Source organism: Erpetoichthys calabaricus, chromosome 12 (assembly GCF_900747795.2).
Source record: "Erpetoichthys calabaricus chromosome 12, fErpCal1.3, whole genome shotgun sequence".
NCBI lineage: Eukaryota > Metazoa > Chordata > Cladistia > Polypteriformes > Polypteridae > Erpetoichthys > Erpetoichthys calabaricus.
In genome coordinates, this window is record NC_041405.2 from 128120846 (window position 1) to 128148755 (window position 27910).

The window sequence follows — 27910 nt, forward strand, 5'->3', positions numbered from 1 at the left end:
CTAAAAATTTTAACAACTAAAAAGCCAACTAAACACAATAAGCTTGTGTCACATCGCTCTATGCACAGTGCAATCACAAAAAATGCAATTTCTAGCTAAACTAGTAATATATTTTTTGAATGAGATGAGAAGTCAATGTTATGCTACAGCTTGGCCGAGTCAGGAAGGACTTTTTGTCTTCTGAACTTTGCGTGAAATGAACACAGCATTAATCCCCAATGGCCCAGTCATGCTGATGAAGTAGATCTTGACTCAGTGAGATTGTACGGCAACACAAATTTTATTTAATTAAATGGTCACGATAAACTCAACATTCCCATTATACGTGTTGGCTTCCAAGTTTGGAGCCTAAACCTTAAAGCTTTGCAACCAACATGGCTCTCTGACCGTCAAGAGCAAATGCCTGCATTTTTGTGTCATGCAGAAAGCGATCATCTACACATAGTATTAGAGATGTTTTGGTGTGCCTCTTTATCCATTTAATTTGAAGAATCCTGCATCGCAAACTGTATCCACTACTCTCCAAGCTGCAACATCTACCACATTTGGAGGGATATTTTGTTCCTAATTATGCGTATTATTTTATCGATCTGGCTGAACAGATGTACCGTATGACCATAACAACATAGCACCTGGGCTGCCAGCAACCTGTGATATCTCCCATATTGAGATGTTAATGCTGGACCACGTACCAGCAGGTCTGAATTTTACAAGGACATGTATCCATGCCATTTATTGCTGTTGGAAGCCTAACTCCACCCCCTCGCTATAGGAGGAACCCCATGACACAGCACACCATCACATCTTCCTCCTCCAGTTCAGTTCCGTTATTGCCTTTGCAGAAGAGATGGTGGCTTGGTGGCTTGCTGGCTTCCTAAAAAATGTGGTTCAATGCTACTTCTATGACACGTTTTCCTGAAGGCTACTGTACAGGATGCTCTAAATTTGGCAGGCTGCAGACAACGTTGGCTATCGGTTTCATGTGCTTCGTTTTCTTCTTCCTGTAGAAAATTACTGGTGGGTTTTTTTTCTTTCCTTTCACCCATGAGACAGGCAACTCTTCATTTTTACTTCTCCACCATTTTGGCTAGACTCTGCCGTAAATCAGTCAAATCGAATATCTTGACATCAAGGATGTCAAGGATTCTCTGGACTTCCCTCTCTGCCTGTTCACGCTCCTCCAGGGAGCTGGCGAGGCTCTGCTCCGCACTCTGTGCCCGTCTTTCAAGCTCAGCATTCTGCATTTCCAGTTCCTGTTGTAAATACAGAAGAGTCAATAATCAGCCCACTACATTTACCACCAAGCTACTATGTCATGCTGCCACAGAGTTCCCTCAGGGGTCAGATAGCAGATGGCATCACAAACTGGAGTTCGTTCAGTGTGAACATGAAAGCTGCCACCGTTTCAAAAAGGGTGCTGGCAATGTGTAGCCATGCCGCAGTCAAAACTGAGACAGGTGGGCTCTTCCAAGCTTATACATGACACACCTTATAGATGGTTCCCAGTGCCGCCACTGAGCCCTTATGTCAGCGACTCCAGAAAGCCCCCTAGCGTTAAGTGACTTGTGTAAATAACCCACCTGTAGGCGTTGTAGTACCTCTTCCCTCTCCCTCTCCAACTCATGGAAATCGGACTTCTTGCTCTGAAGCAAATGAATCTCCTGGAGAAACAAAAGGCACAGGATCAGCTTTCAGAAAGACTTTGAGGGGTCAATGTACACATGTTCAGCATGTGCATCACTCCGTCAGTCAATCAAGTGAGGGGTCTCCCCTCAACAGGCTGCACCATTGGACGGCTCATTTGTTTTTCACACCTTCAGCCCAACATGACAGGCTCCACATGGACCTTGGTGAAACATTGCCAGTACTTAGACCTCATGGCAGTGTCTAGTCATACTTTACTACCTCATCCTTTGCTTTCAGTAGAGTCTCAAGCTCAGCAAGCGACTGGCTCAGCTCATCTTTCCCTGCCTCATTTGAAGGATGCCGACTGCTTTGAGTCTCCAGGCTGGCCACCTAAAAGACGAAACAGAAGAAAGACGATACGTGATAACTGTCTTAGTGAGGAACAGAAATGACTTAACACATCATACGGTCTGATCAATTCTGAATTAAAGAAATCAAAAACGACCTCCTAGTAGCTGAAGACTTTTGTTCCATTTTTCCAACTCCCTTCTCACCCCTCCTGGGACTTCCTGGGCAGAAGCTCTTCGAGGTATGGAGTGAGCAGTGTGCCCATAACAAGTAATATGACCTTCATTTTGACTTGGCGTCTTGGCTGTTTCTAGGTTGGCCTACTTCAGCAAACTGGCCTAGTTACTGGGAATGAAGGCGCACTAGTGTGAGCTGCTCCCTACACTGAGCTGCAGTTAAAAATAATCCAGTTCCTCCCCAGGCAGCTTCTGGGTTAGGCGTCCACGTGAATGTGAAAAGCCATTAATCACAGAGAGTTCTGGGAGCTGCTGCTTTCCCCTCGTCACATTCTTTTATATTTTAACACTGCCATCCTTGCAGTCACCTTCGGCAGTATCTAATTACATGGCTTATGTATTAAGAGGGTCTAAGAAGATAAAGGGGGCTAAAGTGACTGAGGTGAGCTGCACGTTATAAAAGGTAGACCAGTAACCTGCAAATCAACAGTAGCCTTGCAACTTTATGTCAGAACGGAGGTTCCTGTGTGTGTCTCACCCTCTCCTGTGCCTTATGGTGGTCCAATGACTGGAAATATGGAGAGGTGGAGAGGTCAGCCTTAACAGTAGGCAAGCCAGACATGACTGTGAGCAAGCAGATCCCAGAGATGCCATTACCTACCTGCTCCCGCAGCCGGTCCGTTTCTTCCTGGTATGCAGCCAGCTGCTTCTTCCACTGTTCTACATTGGCATTGGCCTCATGCAGGGCTGCCACCAGCTTAGTATTGCTGTCCTGCAGGGTGAATAATTCCGCTTCCCAATTCATCTCACAGATGGAACTAGAGGAACATAGGTGGGAAGAGGGCACAAGCTGATTAAACTGCCCACAGGTTCATGGTTGGGGCAAAGAGTGAACTGAATCCAACAAGTCAAGGGGGACCCAAATCAACGCCTGATCAAAGATTTCAGTAAATCAAGCACCAATGTGGTTACTTTAAAGCGTTTTGCTTTTTTCAATGACTTTTGTTTATTATTTGCTCATTACCTGCCCTAATAAAAGAATGTCTGTGTGTTCGTCCAGTTGCTATTACTCTGTCATTCCAACAGATGGCACATCACAAACATTAGCACTGCTTTTATAAATATTAGGGGGCTTTTCTCCCTGCTCGCTTCACTCCAGCCACCTCGCGTCTCGCATTGCCAAAGGTGGGGGTAGGGGCAGGGCTGAACACACGCTAAGGAGATGCGGTCTGATCAGCTGCTGTCTTTCTGCTGCCGAGCTGCGTGTTCTGCTTGTCGCGCTGCGCGTCGACCATTTAAAAGCCTGTACAGCAGCTGTCCTTTTGTCTCACGGTCTTCTCTCGTGTGGCGTTAAAGTGTCTCTCGCGGGAAGTCAAATTGTCTTCTGAGAAGATCTCCTTCCAAGCCTTCTAAGATTTTTTTTTTTTTTTTTATAATAGAGAAATATAACACTGCTGCCATTAAAACTCAGGTCTATGGTGATTACTTAAATTTCAAGCCATGTTAGATGGGTTGCACAGCTAGAGCTTTCAAGTAAATCATTCATCCACTTTCTAAATCTGCTTTATGCTGAGCAGGGTCATAAGGAAGCTGGAGCCTATCCAAGCAAGCATAGGGCACAAGGCAGGAACCATTCCTGGATGATAAATTGGACTGGACTGCCAATACTGATGCTCTGTGCAAGAGAGGACAGAGCCGACTATACTTCCTTAGAAGGCTGGCGTCCTTCAACATCTGCAATAAGATGCTACAGATGTTCTATCAGACGGTTGTGGCGAGCGCCCTCTTCTACGCAGTGGTGTGCTGGGGAGGCAGCATAAAGAAGAGGGACGCCTCACGCCTGGACAAACTGGTGAGGATGGCAGGCTCTATCGTAGGCACAGAGCTGGACAGTTTGACATCCGTGGCAGAGCGACGGGCACTCAGCAGGCTCCTGTCAATCATGGAGAATCCACTGCATCCACTAAACAGTATCATCTCCAGACAAAGGAGTAGCTTCAGCGACAGACTGCTGTCAATGTCCTGCTCCACTGACAGACTGAGGAGATCGCTCCTCCCCCACACTGTGACTCTTCAATTCCACCCGGGGTGGGGGGGGGATAAACGTTAACATTATACATAGATATTGTCGGTTATACCTGCATTTCTATCACTGAATTTTTAATACAGTATCTATCACCAAGTGAACAAGCAGACATGTGCATATGTACACACTAGGGACAATTTAACACTGCCAATACACCTAACCTCCATGCCTCTGTACTATGGGAGGAAGCCAGTGTAGACACAGGGCTAACATGCTAACTCCACACAGGGAGGATCTGAGAGGTGAACCCCAGCCTACCTGTGGTGAGACAGCAGTGCTGAATTTTCAACTAATCCTGTAAAATATACTTACTTAGGTTTATATATGTTTGGAGGGTTCTACTTTCTCTTAAAATACTATGAAATTCTGTTTACACTGACACATTAAAAATTAAAAGAAGGTACATGTTATACAATTTAACAAGGCTTGCACCCAAGGTAACACTGCGACTTTATCTTACGCAAATAATTATTCCATCGATGGAATATCAACATCCAGACAGACAATTTTGATCTCCAAGGAATGCTTCAAACTGCTTTTAAATAAATGAGAGCATAATAAACAAATATAATAATTTAACAGGCATTACTTTAGTAGATTCAAAGTGCAATGGTAGCTGTTAATATTACAAAATATTTTTGGGATAGAGTGCAATAACAGAAAAAGCAAGCAAAGAGATCCATTTTTGAAAGTTATGCTAAATATGGGGGTTGCTTTGACAAAATACACTACTGGTCAAAACTTTTCGACCACCTCAGTTTTTCCAGCTTTTCTTCAAATTTAATCAGTTGAAATGCAACGAATGACCTACAACGGTGAACAGGCCAGCAGTAAACTGGTTTAAATTTAAAGTTTAGGTTAGCAAAAACTGAAAAAAAAGGTAATTTCAGAATATTAGAAATGGTCCCTCTTCAGGGAACAACTAATAGGTCACAACCTACTGATGCTCTGCAGCAATCAGAATAAATGACACCTAGCAAGTTGAACTAAACCAATTTGCACAGGTGTCCCAACTTCTGTTGATTACTTAAAACATTCCGTCTGTCTTAAAGTAGAGTTGAAACAGACCGTGTTACTACACTCTCTGAAGTACTACTTGGACAACATCATACTGTAGAAAGATGTAAATTCCAGTGGTAATGGCAAGAAAATAGCAATTAACAAATGAAATGAGACAGAACATTATTATCCTTAGCAATGTAGGCCTTTCATTAAGAGAAACTTGAAAAAGAAAATCGAAGTGTTAGAGAGTCCAGTGGTGTCCTACACAATCCAAAGACAATTGGAAACTGGAAGGAACCCCGATAGGAAGAGATCAGCAAGACAATGACCCAAAACATACCCCCAGGCTATGTCAGAACTACGTTAATACATTTCAAAACATGAACTGGACAGCACAGTCTCCAGACAGGATGGACTGGACAGAAGAGTGAAAGGAAAGTAACCTACAAGTGCAACCCATTTGTGAGAACTTCAGCAACAGGATTGAGAAGATCATTCTGTCCAATATTTGGTTTCCGTTAATGAAGGAATGCTGTGTGTGTTTGGCTGTTATATCAGTAAAGGTGGCTACTTTGATGAATGAAAAATTTGAATAAAATATTGTAACAGTTAATGATTCTTTGACTTATTCTTTTTTAAATTTGCCAGTGTTTGTTTTGTGCATTGATTTCACGAAACATTAAGACATTAAACTGTGTGCATTTCTTTAAAAACTGAGGTGTTCTAAAGCTTTTGACCACTAGTGTAGTATATACTAAAACTGTATAAAATTCAGCACAGTTAAAACTAAACTCGGGTGTTTCATATTTAGAATTCCTTGCACATGCAGTTCAGAATTCAGGTGCCTGCTACTCCCCTAGGCTGGAAGACTCCTCTCTTAGGTTGGCACGATTGCGTACTGATTTGGAGGCCTCAGGCTCTCGGCCATCCTCTCCACACGAGGACTTGAAATGGCCAGATATGGAACTCTAACCAAAAACAAGTGCTTTACATTGTGACATTACTTGACCCAGCTTTATCCTAATTTTTAAGTTAACAGTGTCTTATCAGAATGTTTTTGCACTCGTTAGTACTAAAGGGTTGTCTCTCTTGTAATGTCTTGAGACTAAATACTGAATAAGCAACTACTGTTTTAAATGTGCTGTTGAAAAAAAGAACATAAAGAGACAAAGTACATACAAGTGTAAAGAAAAATGTCAGGGCAGCAGGGCTGTGCGTCCATCCCCAAATGTGGACAAGTGGGTGGGTGAGCACACTCTGTTACTGCTACCAGCACAAGTGTTGGATTCATGTTTTCTCCGCGTTTACTAGTTATTCTACTGGTAGTACTGGTGTCCACTACATGTAGAACATTGTTATTATAGAATCAGCTAATTGTGAAACTGACCAAAATGACAGCCTCGTTGTAAACTGAATACCACACATTACATTCTGTGGCCCAGTTCATTCTGCATTATCATGCTAAGCCCACGTGCAGTTTTCCCCCCCAACTTGGTCCACTATCATTGATTAGGGCAGGGGTGTCAAACTCCAGGCCTGGAAGGCTGCAGGTTTTCATTCTAACTCTTTTCCTTATCAGTGACCAGTTTTCACTGCTAATTAACTTCTGTTTCCTTCATTTTAATATCCCTGTTCTTAAGGATTCATTCCTTTGAATTGATTCCTTTCTTCATTAAATGGCAGCCATACAGAAATGAGGCATGAAACAAGATGACCAGCTAAATCAGGGCTTCAGACTCCAACCAGTTTCACAATGAGAAGCCGATTCTTGCTGTTAATTAAACTCGTTACTTAATTCCATGGCTTGTTGGTGCTCTCATTCTGCCACAGCAGACATTTCCAGAACTGTTGATTTTTCTGTTTTTTCTAAGACCACCATCACAGTGTTTTGGTGAGCGGAGAGATCAGCCTTACTGAGACCTCCACCTTTCTTTATTTTCACATATTTTGTGATGGGCACAGGTGAGCTGGTCATATGGATTCTTGTTTTGTGTCTCGTTATTGTTTGGCTGCTAATTAAGAAAAAGGAAACAACTAAGGGACCTGAGTCAAGGTAATTAAAATTAAGGCAAAAGAAGGTAATTAGCAGCAAAAACTGGTCACAAATCAAGAAGATGGTTAGAATGAAAACCTGCAGCCACTGCGGCCCTCCAGGACCAGAGTTTGACACCCGTGGATTAGAGGTTCATTCAGTACAGTGGCTGGTCCTCTTTGATATCTGCAGTTTGGACTACTTGTACAGAAGTTTTACATCCCCATTGCATGCTGGGAAATGCTGCTTTACTGATGTCATGACAACATATATGTGGATACTGCGGCTTCATGCTGCTCGGAAGCCTAAAGAGAAAGTAGAAAAACCAGAGTGCCCTACTGATCAACTGGGCGCCTGACTGAAGGTGTAAAGAGCTTTTTAATTTAACTTCTTGGAAAAGTTATTTTATTATAGGATATCTTCATTTTGTCCCCTGCTAGGGCATAGGAACTCATCTGAATTACTGATAAATCAATTGCTTCCATTTTGAACACTACATAAATGTTTGAATTTGGCTCATCTTTCAGCGGAGTTTGTTTGTATGTCAGCCATAGATTTTATTATAGACATCTCTGACATAAACGTATATTATAAAGCACTAGAGAGCGAAGAGTCTTTATAACGTTTATTTGGCATATTATTACATAATATTAGACTGATTTCTTCATCCAAGGCGACTTACTTATAACATCTGAGATGTAATCAGTTACATATCTCGTTTCTTCAGTTGGAGCCCAGGCAGTTGAAATGACTTGCTCGTGGTCACACAGAGTCAATCATGGAATTTGACCCCACAACCACAGCCTTAACCTCTACAGCATACTGCCGGTCTTAAAGGGATATGCCTTTATCAATACTGTAGAACTGTTGACACACACGTACACATATACAGTAGACATATATTCACACACACACAAATTATTTTAACTTCTCAAGCACAGCAAGTTTAACGATTTGCTTATGTTCACTCAGTAAGGCAGGAACTGAATTAGTGACCTTGTGGATTAACGTCCAATGCCATACGTGTTACACCATAATGGCTGCCTGTATTTTTTAGTGTTATAGATATACCTGTTCATTAAGTGTTTGTCTTTCAGTTGGTTTATACGATCTGAGATGGTAAAATTCAATTTACTTCTTTATGATATAGCACGCTGGAAAAATCAGTGTAATAAATACCAAAAAATGGGAGTCCTAACTTCTCTACAATCTTTGCACAAACGATTAATTTACAAATTGTGGTAGCCTATATGAGGCTATTGTTTTTTTTAAATCAAATTCCTTCATAAACACATCCCATCAACCTGCATGCATGCTTTTTGTGGATATGTGGTTGACTAAACAAATCCAAGTTTTCTGGACGTCATTTATTTTATTTTTTTTAATGTACAAGTACAGTGGGAAACATATGGCTAACGTTTTTTGTTTTCATATACTGTACTTTGCATTGTTAACCTATTTTTAACAATAATCAAATCTGCCTGGAAGTTTACAGTTTCACCTCATCATTGCTCGTCTCTACTGGATAATTTCACCACTTCTTATCCTGATCCCAATACCCCACAACCCCACTTCAGCGTGGCTTTTGACACCCCAATGCAGACACAGCTTACTTTTCTTGAGTTTAATTAACCATGTGTGCGTGAAGCCATGTTATTTAGTGGTACATAAATGGACAAGGGTCTGTGTTTCAACTTTTACATGCGGACTGTATATGAAGTCAATGCCTTACCCTTCAGACAGCATCTTTTTTATGCGCTCCTTTTCAGAAGACAACTCAATGTCAGCACTTTGGCTACGGTACAGCTTGTCTTCCATAGGGCCATTGATGCAGAGTGGATGGACAGGAGGAGACTGCAGATCTTCAGAATAGTCCTTATATGTCCAGGCAGCCAATAAAAGAAAAAAAAAAAAAAGATGAAAATGCCCCATAAGAGAAATGTATCACTGTTTTCTATAATAAAAAGGTGGAATGATTAAAGCACTTGGGAAACTCATATTATTTATCCCCATCAAAAAACTGTCATCTCTACATCCTTGCTAATGCTAGAATTTGTGTCAACAGTTGTACAAGAACCTTTGTAACATCAGCATGAAGAGGAACACCCACCAGCAACTGTGTTGGTGAAGACTACTGTGTGTATCGTCTCCCATTTTCTTGGCTTTGTTGCTTATTTCCCATTTTGTGCAGTAAGGCTCTTCCCACACGTAAAATATCCTATACATATTTAAGGCCCAAACCAAATGTTGATGAGCAGAAAACAGCAAGTGCTGACAGGCACACAAGTGAATGACAAAAACAGCAACAAATGCAAAAACAAAGGAATGGAACAATGCCAATTAATTACTTCACCAACATTACAAATGAAACAAAAGGCACCTACATAGTGACTGGCAACTCACAACAACCAACAGTCTTGACAAGTATAATGGCAACGATCTTGATATGGCACCGGGGCACTATGAGCTATGAGGACAGCCTCAAAGTGCCTTTATCGTACACTACACATGTGTCTGAAGTGTCAATGGAGAGATACCACACATTTCTCCCATGACAAAGGTCTTAAATTGGTGCTTTGAGGACTATTTCATTTATGTTAGGTAGAATGCCCAAAGGGGACTGGGCGGTCTCGTGGCCTGGAACCCCTACAGATTTTATTTTTTTCTCCAGCCTTCTGGAGTTTTTTTTTTTTGTTTTTTCTGTCCACCCTGGCCATCGGACCTTACTCCTTTTTATGTTAACTAAGGTTGTCTTATTTTAATTTCTTATTTGTCTTTTATTCTTCTTTTCTTCATTATGTAAAGCACTTTGAGCTACTTTTTGTATGAAAATGTGCTATATAAATAAATGTTGTTGTTGTTGTTGTTGTTGTTGTTGTTGTTGTTGTTGATGATGATGATGCTGCAAAACATTGTCTGGGGCATCTCTCCATAATCTTCCATAAGTGCCAGAGGGTGCTAAAGAAATGGCAATTCATCCATGGTATATGGGTGTACGTTGACATCAGGATCTCCAAACATTCAACTGTCATCTTGAAAGATTCCACTACCATTAAAAAAATAAAAAATAAAAAAAAAAACACAACACATACACAACTCTTCATCACAGCACAGAAGTGCTCATTAAAAAGTGCTTTGAGTTTCCTGGCATTCACAGTGTACTCCAAGGCCACTGAGGAATCAATCTAGAAATACGCACCCCACACCATAACAGAGCACTTCACGGTGTGGAATAAGCACTCAGGCCTGTAGACTTTTTTTTGGTGTGTACCACTCACCTCGCTTGTTGAGAACAAGGTACAAGGTGTAGAACAGCTCATCTGACCAACCACAAGTCCATTTTTGTAACGCCATCCATGAATTGCTCTTCATGTTGACATATGCAATTATATAATCCAGAGTTGCTTATTTGTTTTTCCTTTCATCTCCCCTGAATGCACGGACATCTTAGTTTATGTGTTTGCACAACTGTCCACAGTTGTCCTTAGCTGATGATGACTTTCCATCCAATTTCTATTCCAACATCATCTTATCCACTGTTTCACATGAAGCATCAGCAAGTTCGGCTGTCAGTGTTGCTAAAGATCCTGCCAAACTTATGTCAATAATCGTACCTGTCTCAAATCCACTGAGATTTCTTCAAGTCATTTTAGCCCACGTAATGAGCCAATGGGTGTCCCTAAGCAGTAAGACTGATGGGATGTTTGTTATTTACTTGCTGTATTTCAATGACTCCAGAGGAGGAGAAGTTGGTGTTTTTAAGAAAACCTCTGCTCATGTGTTTGCTTTATTTTGCCAGTACCATAAAATTCTCAAATCTGCATAATTCAGTTCAGAATCATGGGGAGTTGGACCCTATCCTGGTAGAATCAGCACTCAATGTAGGACACAACAGGATAAACCAATCAACCGCACACATACATCTGTGGTTATGTGGGAGGAACAACCCACACAGACAACAGCTAGGTGGGGGATACAAACATAGCACAGGAAATATCAAGGGTGACAGTGTTAAGAACTGTTCTGCCATGCCACACACCTATCTATATTAATTTAGCATCAGAATCATAACATCCTCAAACCTTCTTCATCCAAAGAATCATCCAAAAATCACAGGAGCCCAGAACCTGTTCCAGCAACATTAGGCACACGCCAAGAAAGAAAACACGACAGGACTCTAGTCCACTGCGGGACCCATCCACACTTAAGGCCAACTAGAAAACATTCACAGATCTAACTCTCGCATCTCTAGGACTGACATGCCTTGAGAACAACAGAATACACGGTGGTCCTCCAAGACATTAGAATTCAGAATTACTCATCCTACCTCATCTCGACTCCCAAAGAGTGGCCCAAAACTATGCTAAACAATACAAGAAATGAGAGACTTTATGGAAAAGAACGGTGGACTTACTGTTTGACAGCAGCAGAGAGAATGTTAATTTGTGATGATAACAGAGTGTAAATAGTACACAAAAGTGTAACTTTAATTCTTGCACTTTTAATTTTCATTTTATATACACACAAACCATACAGTCAACTTCATAAACATCAAGAAATGAATACAGCAGAAAATGAAAGACTACGATGTGAATCATACACAACCATAAAATGGGTTACTCATTAGGACAGGTGCAGGCTTGAATTCAGTTGGACCCCTGGGTCTGGTACCACCGCACACTTCAAAAGCCACTCTCAAGTGATCACAGAAACAAACAAGGCAGACACATTTAAGCAGATGGTAACTGATGGAAGAGTAGGGCTTAAGAGGCCAACAGTAAAATCGCTCTCACAAACATATCACACACTGCGGCTCCACTCGTGAAGCAGCGCTGCTCCTTGTGGACCCGAAACTGACCAATATGCAGACTTAAATAAGCAAATTAGCCACAACCGTCATATTGGCCAAACAGCTCTGCACAGATGCACACCAGCAACCTGATGTGCACGATGGAGTAGTTCTTAATTGAGGATACTGCTGGCTGACTCTGTCCTCAAAGTAAAGCAATCAGCCTTGCAGGGTGACAAAAAAATTTCAAGTCTGATCTATTAATAAGCACTGGTTAAACAAAACAAGTTTTAATTTCCATCATGACCCATGTGAACACTACACTTGTTAAAACATTCATAACGGTTTTCAATGCCACTGAAAACATTTTGTCTTGCTTGTGCAGCCACTGTTCTGTTTTCTTTGCTGTGTCCCATCAGTGGGAAAGCTGTTGAAACTCGGGCAAGGATGTTTTTGTTTAGAATTTGCACGAAGAGGGACAGTAAAGAAGCTCCTTTTTTGGGATTCTTCCATTGTCTAGGATAAACGGCGGACAATTTACCCTTCAGCAACGACTCCCGGAACAGAAAATATGGAATTGTCAAATGTGTTAATCCCCCAGACTAAAAACTAAGATTAGTACAAGCTCACAGTCAAGCAAAAACATTCAAAAGCAGTTTGTAACCCACTGCAGTGTATGTTCTTAGCAGTGGGGCACCCTAACCTGGACTACTAGCCTTTGTCTTAATGGGTATTCCAGAGAGCACTCTTCAAACTTGGGATGAGAGAGGTATCCCCAAAGTGCAGAACACCTAACTTTGTGTCTTTGTACTGGGGGCAAACATACAAGTTCAAATGTAAACATGGAGGTTCTGGAACCCATGCTAATTTAAAGGAGATGCTACATGACATCCTTGCCACAACTTTATCAAAGTACTGGACAAATTCAATGATGTTCAGGAAGAGCATTGATGGACTGGCAAAGAATAAATCTGCTTATTTATTTGGTTCTGCAATAATGTACAAAGTTACAACACCACCTTGCAAATGCATTTATACAGAACACCAGTGTCATCAAGATGAAGACTGTAGATCATTTTTACAATAAGGAATAGTTATTATTGTTTCTAATGTCCTATTCAAATCATTTATTACTTTTATCCAATAAACTCATTTGAGGCTAAAAGTGCAACTAAATCAAAAGTCAGGAAACAAATGGAAAGATTAGAAAACACTGTCTTATTAGACAATTACAGTACATGATAAACTACCATATTGTGTGTCTAACTCAAAAGCAGCTTCTGGTTGGTTGTCAAACCATTTCTAAAAACATAACCCACGCACTCTGGTAAATGAGGCAAACGAAGAACAAAATGAATATACAATATGAACATTAATGAAAAAAACAAAAATCCTAACAGCAAACAGGCAAAGAAGTGGAGATCTCAAAGCGCTCAGATGTAGTGTATGTGCGCAAGACAGAGAAAGAGAGACAAGGATGAGGTGAACAAGCCTAAATTATACATATTCAGAGTTCATGTATAAATAATGGGCCATTAGTCCAGCATGGTATTTTAAGATGAGCAGGAAAAAAAGAGAAGTATTTAAAAAATAAAAAAAAAGTATCTACCAGATAAAAAGTATAGAAAGGCAAAAAGGAAATGAACCCAATGACAACAGACAAATGTCAGCTACTTTCATGTTTCATATCAAGCTAAATGCACATTGCCCTCCTTCACTGGGGGAGTTGCCCTCAAGTTACACTCCACTAGCACTCAATGTTCTGTAGCAATCTAGACAAAAAAAAATCAATGGCTCTGCTAAACTCTTAACACCCTGGGGAGAAGAGATCAATAAGCTCCCCACTTGCACTTCAAGTGCTGAAAAGCCATCAAGTGGCAGACAATTCACCACTAACCTGTGACAGCTGAAGTTGTAGAAAGTCATCCAGGAGACATCAGAGCAGGTGAAAAAAGTAAAAGAGAAGGGGAGAATAAGAATACGTAAAATGTTTGTCCACTTTGATTACTTGCAAAATTATGCTGTAAGCCTTGGTTACCAGCTAACCATTCTATTCATTAATTTACAAAACCCACTTAATCTAAAGTTTGGAGTTCGAGGGCCTCATGTATAAACAGTGCATACATAAAAAAAATGCTGCATACACCCACTTCCACTCTCATATCAAGATGTATAAAAACTAAATTTGGCTGTACACATTTTCATGGCAGCCTTGGACCATGCGTATGCACAGTTCTACTCGGTTTTGTAAATGGGCAGCACCCAACATCTAAGCAGTGCTATGGTTTCTGTGTTGTTTCCTTTTCTTTTTTAGATTTGCTTCCATGATGTGGGTTTTATCAAGTACACAAAAATTAATTGCATATTGTTTACAAATTTAAAGCACTTGATTATAACAAATCTGTAACCATATAATGGTCCACGGAATGGCCAAACTATTCCAATTACCATGGCTGCTTTAGCATTGTTAGAAGACACTGCAAATGGAAGAATTAGAACAGAGCACATATTTAGAGATCATACAGATTATTTTTGTCCCATGATCAAGACTGGCTTCTAAGTTGATTTAGATTCTGAACAGCTAACCTCTTGGAGCAGAGTGCTGAGCTGGGGCCTGCTTTACAAAGGCAGACTTTGAGGAATTGTGTTCGATCTGCTCCTTTGCAAGTTCTGTCCACCCTTGGGATTTTAGCCTCAGGAGCTTTTCAATGTGAACTGGTTGACCGATCGGGTATTTCTCAGTCATCACTGAATCATTCCATGCCAGCTGTATGGGATGGGATTATCCACTTGTCAACCAGATACTGTATACAAGATTCATTAACAGTGCGGTTGAATGGGCAAACATCAAAGTACAACTTGTTGCAACGTCCAGTTTTCCAAATGTAATCGGAGCAGTCAACTGTATGCACTTTGCTATAAAGGCGCCTTCAGAAAATGAATTTGCTTATGTAAATAGAATGCATTTCCACTCTATTAATGTGAAAATTATCTGATGTGAAAATTTGTCTCACTAAAGTTGTGGCGAGATATGCAAGTGTCTTTCCAATAACTGCAGCAGCTCGCTACTCAAACAGTGTCAGCCCCAGAATTCTGCTACCTCCTCCAGTGGTGTTGAAACTCAAATGGTGGGCTGCAACTCGCCTTTTCATGGCAACTTTGAACTGTTGAGTGCTTCAGCAGCGCTGTACCACTCCTTCAGTTTCCTTTTGTTGCTTATACCGCTGCTTAAGCCACCAAATGGTACGGCTTTCCTTGACACCACTTTGCTCACTGGGACCTCCATTTCGAATTCATTTGAATTCTTTTTTACATGTGCTTTTGCCATTGTCTTTTAACAAAACACCGAACAGAAAAGGATATTCATATTGATTTGCATATTCAAATATGCAAAATTCTGGGAGGAGTCGGGGTGGGACTGAAGGCTCGTGCATGTACGTGAAAATTCACATTGATTGGGATTTATAAAGGGAAAGTACATAGAACTATGCTTACACACAGTTTTAGGCATCTGAATTTTTTTGGGCATACGCACATTTCTAGTTTTTTTCGAATGCTGTTTTAGTGTAAATTGTACGCAAGATGTTATACACGAGGTCCCTAGATTCTAGCAGCAAAAACACAAGTCAAAAGCCAGCCCAGGATGGAGCGACAATGCATTGCTGCACACCTATACGGGGCCAGTTTAGGGTCACTAATTGATGAACTTGCATTGTAGGAGACATATCGGAGAAAACCCACACACCATGCAAGAATGTGCAAACTCTACACAGAAAGTGACTAGCCTCTGAATCAAGTCCATCCTTAACTATTTACTTAAGTGCTTGGAGGAGATGTCCTTCCTCTTCTTTTAGTTAAAATTTGTAGGACATGCTTGCTGTTTTAGGAGAAGTAAAATAATCTGTGCAGCACCCTTATCCTCAATCAAGCAGAATGCTCCAATGGCGCTGTCCTAAAGCTTCACTATACCATCCTTGGCAACATATGTTCATTTAGCCTTTGGGTGTATGGTTAATGACTTTCCTCCTCAAAAGTCTGTCAGTTGACTCCTTATAAACAAATAAACTGTGATGTTCTCCTGACATTACTTCTTTTCTTCTTTTGCATTAATGACCACAATGCCTTTGTCTTTGAAAACTCTTTTCTGAATGTTTTCATTATGAATTGTAAATTATAAAATAAATACTGACTTGGGACTGCGTTTTGGGGGTTAGTTATAACTTCAAATTGCACAGCTCCATCCCCAAATAATCTCACCTGAGGGGCAGCAATATTCAAAGCTGGATTGGTCAGCTCAATTTTATCCTGGGACTTTTCCCGAGCCAGCCGGGCTGCCTCCTTCACTTCCTTGAACCGTTCCGAGAACTGGGAAGAAGCAGATAAGCTTGTTCGTTACACACATACCAGGATCAATAGCATCAAGAATCACCTAGCTCATACCACCTCATCTACCTGATGCAGCTGCTGCTCACTTGCAAAACCCAGGCCATATACCGTGTTTGCCCTGCTGTCCGCCCACTGGCCAAACTTCTGTGATGTCTTAGTGAATGTCATGTTGGGAGTAACTGTGCTATTGATGATGGCCTAGAAGCAAAGAATAAAGGTAATATAAGTGAAGGGACTAGGTTAGGGCAACGTTACTGGTCTCATTCATGAGGCTATCAAACATCAGCACTCAGTAACAGGAAAACTGTAAAATGAATATAATGCCGAGTAAAAGGTAATAATTTAACTATTCCAATTTCATACAGAGATTTTTGATTGCTGAACTAAAGCAGAACAGCCTGATAAAAACAAAAAACATCAGAGCATTTTCAGTGTGCTGTGCAACTCATCTAACCAGTAACAGCTCAAGTGCCTATTATGATAAATATTCCAGCAGTAACTGGAAAAGCAAAGCAGAACATCAAACTCCACATTGGTTTGTTAAGCTGCAAACCATCTTTTCATCCAGCACATCCCGCAAAACATACCAATAAGGCGGGCAGAACGAAGTGCACTAAGGGCCCCATGGGCCGTTTATTATTTATGGGCTCAGCTGTGAGAGACGCACACATGACCAAGTTTCTGCCCGAGTGGTTAAACTGATTTAACTGAGCTGCAGATAACGAGAGAAGCTGGAAGTCATGGGGAGGAGGAAAATGAAAGCCAATCAGAGTTGCAGAACCTCTTAATCTACAGTGAAGCTGTTTCTGCACACATTTATGCGAATGAGGTAGTTTGGTAAAGAGAGATCCTATAAATTACTCCCCAACCACTACCACCATTCCCCTTGTCAACTCTCCATTTCCATAAAAACATTACTCACCTTTGTTCCACCAACGCTGATAATGCGGTACACATTCCGTGTGGCATCATAAAAAAACGAGACAGTGACAGCATGCTTACTGGCTGGAATCCAATTCCTTTTAGTTGTCGGGTCAATCTGGAAGACATGTGCTCTGGTACTATATATCGGCTGCTCCCTAAGGAGAAAATATATAAATAAATGTTAGAAAACGTTTCCAGAATTAAGCCGGTGCCTGATCTCCCTTGAGTGGGAGAGTCTAGTAAAGACAGGTTTAGTGAATAGGTTTTCAGATCTCAAAACTATGCCAAGTTTGTCAATAATATTCTGTACTGGCTAGCCATAATGCATGATTGCGATTCTTTAAGTAATCTTTTGTTTGTATTGTATAGTGTTTGCTCCAGGATTGAGTGTGTGACACAGCTCAGATAAAACCAAGTGAAAAAATAACACAACACTAAAAATAAACAGAAATGACTTGTATTTCAAAAGGCTGAGCTGCGAGTTCACTGTTTCCACAAGTACCAAAAATTCAGTAAGGTCAGTTTGTTGTTCATTTCAGAAACATTGTCACACAGCAAAATAAAATTCTATTATGATTTACCCCAGGTTGGGGAAGAGACCACTCTTTACCTATTATCCTCCCCTACTTTGTCTCATTTACCATTACTCTACCTTTCAGCTGTCCCTAGATTGTTCACAGCTATTTTAATGGTTTAAAGCATGCAGATAATTAGGTGTGACAGGTAAAGTGTGAGATAATGCACAGCTCAAAATGAAGTATTATAGCCACTTAACGTGCATATGATCCAGATGGAATTCTCTTGCAGCATTGTGGACACTTCAGTTTATTAACTGCAAGAGTTATCAAAATCACACCTGGACTTCACAACCTTGTGCTCCACTCAGAATTCTGTTAGAACATCTTGAATAGGACAGTTATATCAGAAAGTTGTGTTTCTTTGGGAAACAATCTAAACAAACCAGTTATACACAGAAAAAATGCTCTATACCAAAGCCCCAGAGGTATAGAAATTGCAAAAGGGGGGGGTAGCTGGGGTGTCCACTCAATATATTGTAAATGTGTTTAAGGCAAGGGTACATCTGAATAAAAAATAATGTAACTTTCTTACATTTGCTTAAACCATTTTGAAGGCCTGAGAGACTCATGGGAGTATTAAGTGCAAGGCAAATATAAACCCTGTACAAGATGCATTATCCACTACAGAGCACACAAATACAGGGCAAATTTAGAGTCGTTAATTAACTCAACACCCATGTCTGTGTGACCGGTGAAGACTCCTACCCAGACTCTGGGATGAAAACCCTGTATGGTATTCGAACCCAGGAAGAAAAGTTCTCTGATAAAGAACTCAATTCAATGGCAAGGAAAAAAAAGTGAGCGAAGCATTTAGAATTATATGCATTCCAAGATAACAGTAAAAATTCATCAAGTCTAAATTATAATAGGAATTATTTTCCAGATATTTTTCTTATCTTTCTCATGACCATTGTTTGAAAAGTAGTAAGTCTCCCAAGGCCTTTTCACACTAGCATGCGGTCAGCATTGCAAGTTGTCTGAAAGTGCCAACAAAGATTAGAAGGGTCTCTGTCTGGGATAATATGGGTAAAAAGCAGAGCTGAAGCATGTGGAGAAGATCGGCGAGACATAAACCACGCAGTGTTTAACACAAATGGACATTTCACAGAAATGGAAGTAAAACTACATCATTTTCTTAAACAAGAATTGCTAGCAATATACTAAGTAGACTTTTTGCAAAGCTTGCGACAGGAGTCTTCAAGTTCTTCTTTTACACAAAAAGGTAGCTTGTTCAATCCCCACTAATGACTCGCAACATGACCATGAGAAGTCATTTAATCTGCCTACTGTCAACTGTATCTGTTATTGTAGAGTGCTTCAGAATGCTGCACAATATAAAAACATGGATTTTTTTTTTTATTTGAAAATTTCAGTTTATTTGTGAAGGATATGTTCCAAGTATATGAGTTGTGCACCTTTTGAAGAATGTGCAGTAGGATCTTCTCACATGAACATAGCTGAACAGTACACGTTTATATATATGAAACTATTTAAAGAGTTTCTATAAAAAATCAAATTTACCCCTTGGGGAAAAATGTTCTATGTAAAGCAATTCACAGAATTTTCACAAAGCATAGGGTGTAATGATACACCATCCCAGCATGAAAAAGAGGCAAGTCACATCCTCTGGTTAGAAGTGGCCCTCTGAAAATCAGCTTTATTAAGTGGGTAAATGAAATCAGATAAGATTTAAGTGTGAATTAGAAAAGTCCTTATAAAAGCAAATGAAGAAAAAATAATCACAACTGTAATCATCATAGTCCAAGTCTGCTTTTCAAGTAAGGTTACTGTCATTAGAATAAGTTCTGATCAGATGGAATTTAAATATACCATCAATGAACTAAATGAAAAGAAAAATTAAAACAGTTACTGTTTGAGGAGCCTCGCAGTTAGGAGACCTGGGTTCACTTCCCGGGTCCTCCCTGCGTGGAGTTTGCATGTTCTCCCCGTGTCAGTGTGGGTTTCCTCCGGGTACTCTGGTTTCCTCCCACAGTCCAAAGACATGCAGGTTAGGTGCATTGGTGATCCTAAATTGTCCCTAGTGTGTGCTTGGTGTGTGGGTGTGTGTGTGCCCTGCGGTGGGCTGGCACCCTGCCCAGGGTTTGTTCCTGCCTTGCGCCCTGTGTTGGCTGGGATTGGCTCCAGCAGACCCCCGTGACACTGTGTTAGGATATAGCGGGTTGGACAATGACTGACTCTGAGGAAGCACAGATACAGAGTATAGTCCTTGTATGGACTATGCACACTCTTATATTTGATAGGACTTTTTAAAATCTTTCTCCCAAATCCTAAGAAGTACAAGTTAGGTTAACTTGTAAATTTAAACTGGCCTTGTGTAAATGCGAGCCTGGATGTGATGTGCTAGTGCTCCATCCAGGACAGATTCTTGCTATGCAGCCAATGCTGCTAGGATGGGCTTCAGCTATTCACAACCCTAAACTGGATTCAGAAGGTATATGGGAGCTTTGGTCCAACAAAGACCACTTCATGAACAAGACATACATATATATGCCATAGGTATAAAAAAAAAGGATTTGAAGGCCTCTCTTACACTCAAAGACAATTTTCAGCCATGAAGAAAACATTGAACAAAACTGGTGTGGATGAAGAATAAAGAAGATGAAACCACTGCTACCTAAATATAGGTTTAACTGTTTGTAGAAATTCGCAAAAGATCACTTAGATAATAAAAGGTGGTTAAGAGGAGATGCTTGTTGAAAAAGATCAGGGGGTCAAGAAGAAGCATTTTGTTTACAAAAAAAAAAAAAACCCCACACAACTTGCCAAGATTATTCATTCTGGTTTGCCCCAGCAAATACACCTCCACTGGTCAGGTGAAGATTAATAAACTATGGGGCACGAAGTATGAGAACATTTTAAAACATACAAGTAACTCAACAAATAGACTGGCAATAGAAAAACATATTTCACATTTTCAAAAAGCTACATCATTTTGAATTTAACTCTAGTATAATAAGAAGCACTACAATTTGAAGCAAGCAGATCACAGAAGAATGCCAAAAATGTTAATGAGCTGACGCAACTGGGCTAAAAAGTATGAGCTAAAATGAGTTAATAATACCCACCACTGTTCACATGGTAGAGAAAATGTTGGCTGTGACCTCAGTGAAAACAACTGCTGAACTTAAGTGTACATACTTTTTTTTTTTTTGGAAAATACAGTGACAGCAAATGTTCTGTTTGTAGATTTAATGATTTAATTAAAACATCCATACATTTTTGATCCAATTTTGCTCATTCCAGTGTGTTTCCCGGCACAGCTGTAAACCAAACCGAAGTTGGATGCCTACCAATCACATGGTATTTTCACGCACAAGTGGCCTATTTAAAATCGCCAATTAAATTTTTAGGCACATCTTTGGAGAGCTTAGTCTCCAGATATAAATCAGTGAAGACACACAGAGATCTTCCAAACTCTGCACAGAAAGTACGAGGCTAAGAACTGAACAAAGGTGTCCAGTGCTGTGACACAGCAGTTGTAACAAGTTTATTGCTTTGCATAAAGCCATGGAAAAAAAAATACATTTTTGTGTGGTTTATTCAGTTTCTCTTTATGCGTTATTAGGACTTAAAATGATTACCACATACCATGTTAAGTTAAATTAAAATCATGATTAATACAGATTATTCTAAAAGGTTCTCAAACATTTTCCCCACCTTCATTAAATTCCTCATTCAATGGACAATCTTAGCAAAAAAAAAAAACACAGTTGTGGCTACAAACATATCAGACTAAAAGACAAGGCATGAAGCACATCTGTACGGTGGGTTTCGGGTGGTTTATAAAACCAAGTTATCTTCTGCAAAGCATGTTCAAATTCAGAGTTTCCAAATTAAAAAGAAATGTTTTATTTTCACTTCAGTCTATTCACCTCTGTCAAGAACAGAATCATCTACTGGATGATGGGACCTACTTTAATAAGGGTAAAGACCAATGCATTTACATTTCCTGAAAACACCTTTAATACATCTAATCATCTTTGCGCACAACTTACCCTCTCTTTTAGGACCACATAAAACATAAAATAAAGGCCTTAGAAGCACCTATCTGGAGTGAAATTGAAAGATGAAGCAAAGAAATGACAGGGCCACAGTGAATGCCGTGTCTAAATCAGGGATAATATCTGCAGCCCACAGGGACGCGACTCGACCCACTTTCAATGCCTTTTTACATTTCAGTGTCATACTAATTTCAAGCATTGCTAAAGGTAGAGAAGTTTTTTTTCTCTCGTTTTTTTGACACACACATTTACTACAGCAGAAGTGTGGAAACCACTTTATGTTCAATCATAGTTACTGTCAACAGTGTGTATATGTATGTATATGTATAACATATACACGCACACATTATTTTATTTAAAGCAACTAAAAACCTGCTGACCATGAAAATAAATATGAACATGCTAACTCCACCTAAACAGCACTTAAGTGGAGAATTGAATTCAAGCTACTGGAGCTTAGAGACCACAATACTAGGTACTTTGTTATCATGCCACCATGAATATAGGATAATCTACCGGATTTATTGTTTTCAGTATTCTTTACACAGAAAGCTACCATGGACATAGAGGACAGCAATTTAATAATGCATGTTGCCTGCATTAATCTTGCTGAATGGCTACTACCCAGCACATATGACTATCAGAACAGTATTCATCTCCTGACAGCCCAAGTACATAACATTGCTGAAGGGGTGGATACCGAGCACAAGTACAAAACAGAATTTTGTGGCTGTGAAAGATACACAGCTAGGTTTAGGGGATGCATTTACAAGGATCTTTATTAGGACAGTCTCTGAATGTCTAGGCGAGAATGCTGCCCCCACTGCTTTGCCTACTGACTTACAAGAGCTCACAGATGCAAACATGGTACATATACTGTTATTTCATAACACCACTTAGTCCGATCTAACGCACATCTACCAGAATGTGGGCGGAAAAGCAGAGTATTCACAGAAAGATACTGACACATACAAGGAGAATGTACAAACTCTACCTAGACAATTGCAAACTGAGAGGAATCTCAACCCAAGCTGATCAGTCCATGAAACATTGTGTCACCAAGATGTCTACAATTATTACACACTATTATTCTGATATTCGTAAAAATAAGAAACTTATGTTACTGACATATTAATCTCAATATGCAGCGCTTTCTGTGGTCATGGCAGAAGAAAAATGTCTAAAACCTAGAGTACATTTGACCCTCTACTTAATTTCCCAAAGGGCAAAGGTGGCAGAGGATTGTGGCATATTAAATAAAATAAGGAACATCCCACAATTATATAAGCAAAGCAAGACTAAGTGCTAGTTTACATAGCCAGGAGACTGGGAGGGAGTTTCACACCATCAAATGAATGGTGACCTGGAATAAAATAGTCGTTAGGCTTCACAGTAAGAACATGTCCCCCAAGGAAGTCTACAAGATTCCTCAAAGACTCTCCATGATGCTAGGTAAACCCAACCAGGCACAAATTCTGGCAATAGATAGTAGACAACCCTCACATGCCAAAACTAAGTGACCTTTGTGGAAGAAATACATTGGAAATATATAAAGTGAAGAAATTTTGTCCTTAACTAGAACCACTTAGAGTCAGAAACCAGACATGAGGAAGCCTGTTCACTGTGTGTTTAATTTCTCTTCACGATGAGGGAGCACTCCATCACAGCAGTCTGCCAAGGGACAGACCCTAAGCAGAGGATGCCACAGAATGATCACAGAGCAAAGACAGAGAGACACATTTATAGACAACTGAATGTGCTCAGCAGAGCAGGGCTGAATTAATGCTTAAACGACATCCAGCATTTACTTGTTGATTTGTTCATTAACAGCTAAATCTCTCTTGTATAAAAAAAAAAATCTTGGAAGGAGACGAGCGAAGCAAGCAGGGGGCAGAGCCCCCTAGTATACCTAAAATAAAAGTCTCATTCTGGTTTATCTCTGTCCTTCTCAAGCTCTTAAGTTCAGCTTTTACCCTTTTATAGTATTCCTGTGTATATGACAATTGCCAAGTCTTACTGTGTATATGACAGCCTGCCACTCTCCTTTCTCCACCACCTAAAAACCTCCTTGCTTAAACAAATGAAAACTATATTTATTAACCCTTTATTCTGCTTCAAAGATAGATGCCTTATTTTAATATGGATTCATACCAGAACACTTCATACATAATGACTATATTACCCCTAAATGACTATGTGACCCCTAAGTATTATTGTTTTTCCACACCTTCCATTCAAGACAAAGTGAGGCCCAAGTAAACGGACAGAAAACTAGGGAAACCATTACAGGCCGACAGGTTCCTGCTACCTAAGATTAAGAGTGAAAGACAGAGAAATAAAACAATGAGACCAATTACTCATTTAGAAGACCTTTACATACTGCACAGAACTTAGTGGGGCACAGGCACGTCCACCACGGGGTAGGCTTAACTGTTGAACCTATCGTTTTAAAGGTCCACACTGGACCCAAAAGTGATTCAGGGGCTTGGCCCGAAAGAACCAAAAACGTTTATTGACAAGATAAAAAGAGAGAGAGACAGAAAGAGAGAGAGAGAGAGAGAGAGTTTTGATACAACTGGAATATGTATCTTGATTGGATACACTATCAGTAATGGCCGGGCTGACTACAGCATGTATGGTTTTGCCTTTTCTGTGCTCTTCTTTGGTTTGTCTCCACCTTGTAATCAGGTTGTAATTGTAAGACTTTTTTCTCAGACTGGCTTAAAGTATAATATGAAGATTCAACTAGACTCAATCACAAGATGGAGCAGTTCAACTTGATGAGCTTTCCTGGGACAGCATTAAAGAAAAACCTTAACATTTTGAAATATTTACTTATTTGACTGATGCCTTCATCCAATTCATCTTACAATATTTTACATACAATTGCTTACATTTCTTTTGGTTTTCAAAATCGAGAACAGGTGAACAGACTTGCTCATGGTCAAGCTGTGTCAGTAGCAGGATTTGAACTCAAAGTCTTAGGGACTGGACTCCAAAACCTTAACCACTATGCCACACTGCCTGCCTAAAGCAGCTAATGTGAAAAAATGCATTTTATAGTTTCTTGCCTATTTAGCAATAGTAAGTAATTTTCAGTTGCTCTCTGGTTAAATTAGCCAACTCAGATATTTAAATGGAATGAAGTGACATCCTCCAATTTGGCCATAAACTTCAGATGTGATTGTAATTTGAAAAAGACATCTTTCCAGCTCCACTTCACCAGCCACCCCAGTACCCTTAACAGGATTGAACAGTTATATGATGGTTCTGCTAAAACAAGAGTATAGTAAACACCACAAGTCTCCTCCTTATCAAAAATGAGCTCCAGTAAAACCTAATTCCATTTAGCCAGATGAACCCAAGACTCGAGGTACAGAGCCAGTGAAGCTTCAGTGGCACACAGCAGGCATACAGTGCTTAGCTCAGGCATTGGCAAGTTCTACACACCGCACACTACATCTCACCCACCCACCCTCCCTTTCTTATCACTGCCTCCTACCTGATTGCATTGATCTCACACAGCAGGCAACTACTATGTGGATTATATGAAAAAATCATGAGTGTGTCAGACAATAAAGACAAAGGTGACTGTTAACCAACTCTTTTTTTCGGACATTGAGGACCTTGTCCTGAGGCGATTGTATTGAATCACTGTGCATTTTATACAGCATCCTAAACAGTGATTTGTGCCACCAAGTGCTTTCTGTAGCACAGAAAAACAAAATAAAGCAGTGCCGAGCCAGAAAGCAAGATTTACCCCATCCCAATAATACCCATAAACCGTACCTCTCTCTGTGTAGTGGATACATCTTCACAAGCAGGACAGAACTCTGAGTATGAAAAAAAGAAAATAGTTAGCAAGGCTCAGCAATCCAGAGATAAGCAGAACTAACTCACACATAACTCACAGAAATGTCAGTATAGGAGAGACCATTGACAAAACATACAGGAAAGCAATACTGACAGGTAAGAGATAAGCAAAGCAGACATATGATAGGCGAGACCAATGGTCAGCAAATAAGCAACAGAAGGAGACTACAAACAATGCAGTAAGACAGAGTCAAGTGAATGAAATGGACAATAGATAAACAGCTGAGGTTTAAAGATGTGACAAGGACATCCCATGGGAAATGAGCTAGCAGAACATAAGACAGACAGGTTCCCAGTGACAGACACAAATATTGTACATCTATATGAAAAGAAGCAAATGTGACCAAGAGTGAGTATAAAAGTGAGTCAGAGAGACTGACCAAATAGATGAGACAAGGCAAAGAGTATCAAGTGATACTGTATGTCCTTAGCAAGACAGTCATAGTATGAGAACAAGACTGGCATAAAAGTGACACTAAGGCAGCCAGAGAGTAAGTAAGCGATAGTGAAACATCAAGAGAGCAAGTGAACAAGCGTGATCGAGAAAAGAAAAATAAGTGTGTGCATGGCAGGCAGGGAATTAAGGCATTAATCAAAATAAAAGACAGGTGAAATGAGCAAAAGCATTACAATACAGTACTATAGGATATGAGTGACAAGAAGACAGACAAAATGAAGAAGCTCAGATAGCCCATGAATGAGCAAAACTGGTGAAATGAACAAGAGCATTATAGTGTGCGAGTAAATCTGTAACAATAAAACAGGTGCAAATGATTTGGACTGTTGTAGCTCAACCCTGAGAAACTGTGTTAGGCAGCAAAAATGTTCGATGTGGCAGTGTGGGATGGACAAAATGAGCAAAAGCAGGACAGCCTAAGTGTGTACATGTGAGAAAGAAAGCAAGACAGGTAAGTTGAGCAACAACACAACAAATCAAAAAAGTACGATATTCCAAGAACAAAACTGTGGAAGATGACCAAGAAAACAAGAGCCCGAGAGTGTTCATGCAAAGCAAAACAGAAAAAAAATGATCAAGAGTGTGACAATAATTACAAAATGAGGGTGACTGCCTAAGATTTCACATGCCAAAAGTGATTCAGTGGGTGAGAAAAGCAAAGCAAAAATGTGCAAGCGTGAGATGACAACAGAATTAAGAGATAGGAAGCCAAAAAGTGAATGAAAGGCAGCTGACTAGCGAGCAAGACTGGCAAAACAACTCAAGACATACCCCGTGAGTGAGTAAGCAAAAGTCAAAACAGACAAAATACAACCAAGAAGGAAACAAGAGTTTTAAATAACTCGAGATCAAAATGAGAGCTGGGTTGACGGACACAGACAGAGGGAGGCATAATCAGGGTAGAATGAGATCAGGCAGGGGTGAGACTGACAACGCAAGCGAGGCAACCAAGGGGGCAGAAGTGAGAAAGTGAACCAGGTTAAAAACAAATAAATCCATAATAAATAAAACGCAAAAACAGACACTGAATGTGGCTGTCAGAAAGTGAACGACAGAAACACAAACACACACAAGAGAGACTTGACAAAATAAACGCGAGCGCAACAGACCAAGTGAGTAATTCGGGATGGAAGATTGAGAGACTGGCAGGGAGGGAGTGAGCGAAGGGAGTAAGACAGAAGACAAACAACTGTGAAAGTGCATGCAATGACAACGCGCTACCAACTCCGGACACAACGACTCCGAGGGAACCCGAAACAAAGTGAGTCTAACGACACCAACTGACGACGCTCCGGTCAGTCAGGACGCCCACGTCGTCACCCTGCGCATTACCGGCAACCCCCTAAAACTCCGCGAGGCTCTCGAAGCCAGCACTTACGGGACACGAGCTTCAACGCGAAACTTTATTTGTACCTCGCGAGTCTCCGGACTTCCCTCCCGCACCTCACCCCATTGCATGCCTCTTGTCTCCTCTGGACTCGATGGGCACTTTTATCGGCTCCTTTGTCTGCGATGCGCGCGTCCTGCTCAGATTCTGCTGTTGTCTGTATGCCTGCCTGCCCTCCCGCCGTCGCGATCTCTCTCTCTCTCTCTCTCTCCCTCCCTCTCCCT

General features: G+C 40.5%; 1 protein-coding gene across 5 annotated transcripts; it reads right to left on the bottom strand.

The window, feature by feature from the left end:
• Nucleotides 1-259: 259 nt before the first annotated feature.
• On the bottom strand, nt 260-27910 carry LOC114662593 (homer protein homolog 3-like). Of its 5 annotated transcripts, none has more exons than XM_051935059.1 (10): nt 27748-27910; nt 25759-25802; nt 17368-17524; nt 16512-16643; nt 16317-16424; nt 9003-9145; nt 2812-2968; nt 1906-2016; nt 1581-1661; nt 260-1253 (listed from the first exon to the last, which is right to left on the bottom strand). In XM_051935059.1, exons 2-10 carry the CDS (start codon nt 25779-25781, stop codon nt 1068-1070), a joined length of 1098 nt encoding a protein of 365 aa, XP_051791019.1. In that variant the 5' UTR covers nt 25782-25802; nt 27748-27910; the 3' UTR covers nt 260-1067. The 5 variants fall into 5 exon arrangements, with proteins under 5 accessions (XP_051791019.1, XP_051791018.1, XP_028671986.1 ...); XM_051935058.1 differs by having other exon boundaries at nt 27743-27910; XM_028816153.2 differs by having other exon boundaries at nt 27713-27910.

Coding starts and splice junctions, on each gene's coding strand:
- LOC114662593 (XM_028816153.2), bottom strand. CDS start 27,757: ATGCAATGGGGTGAGGTGCGGGAGGGAAGTCCGGAGACTCGCGAG. Junction 17,525..25,758: donor TATCCACTACACAGAGAGAG/GTACGGTTTATG, acceptor TTTTCTCCTTAG/GGAGCAGCCGATATATAGTA. Junction 16,644..17,367: donor TCAGCGTTGGTGGAACAAAG/GTGAGTAATGTT, acceptor CTTTGCTTCTAG/GCCATCATCAATAGCACAGT.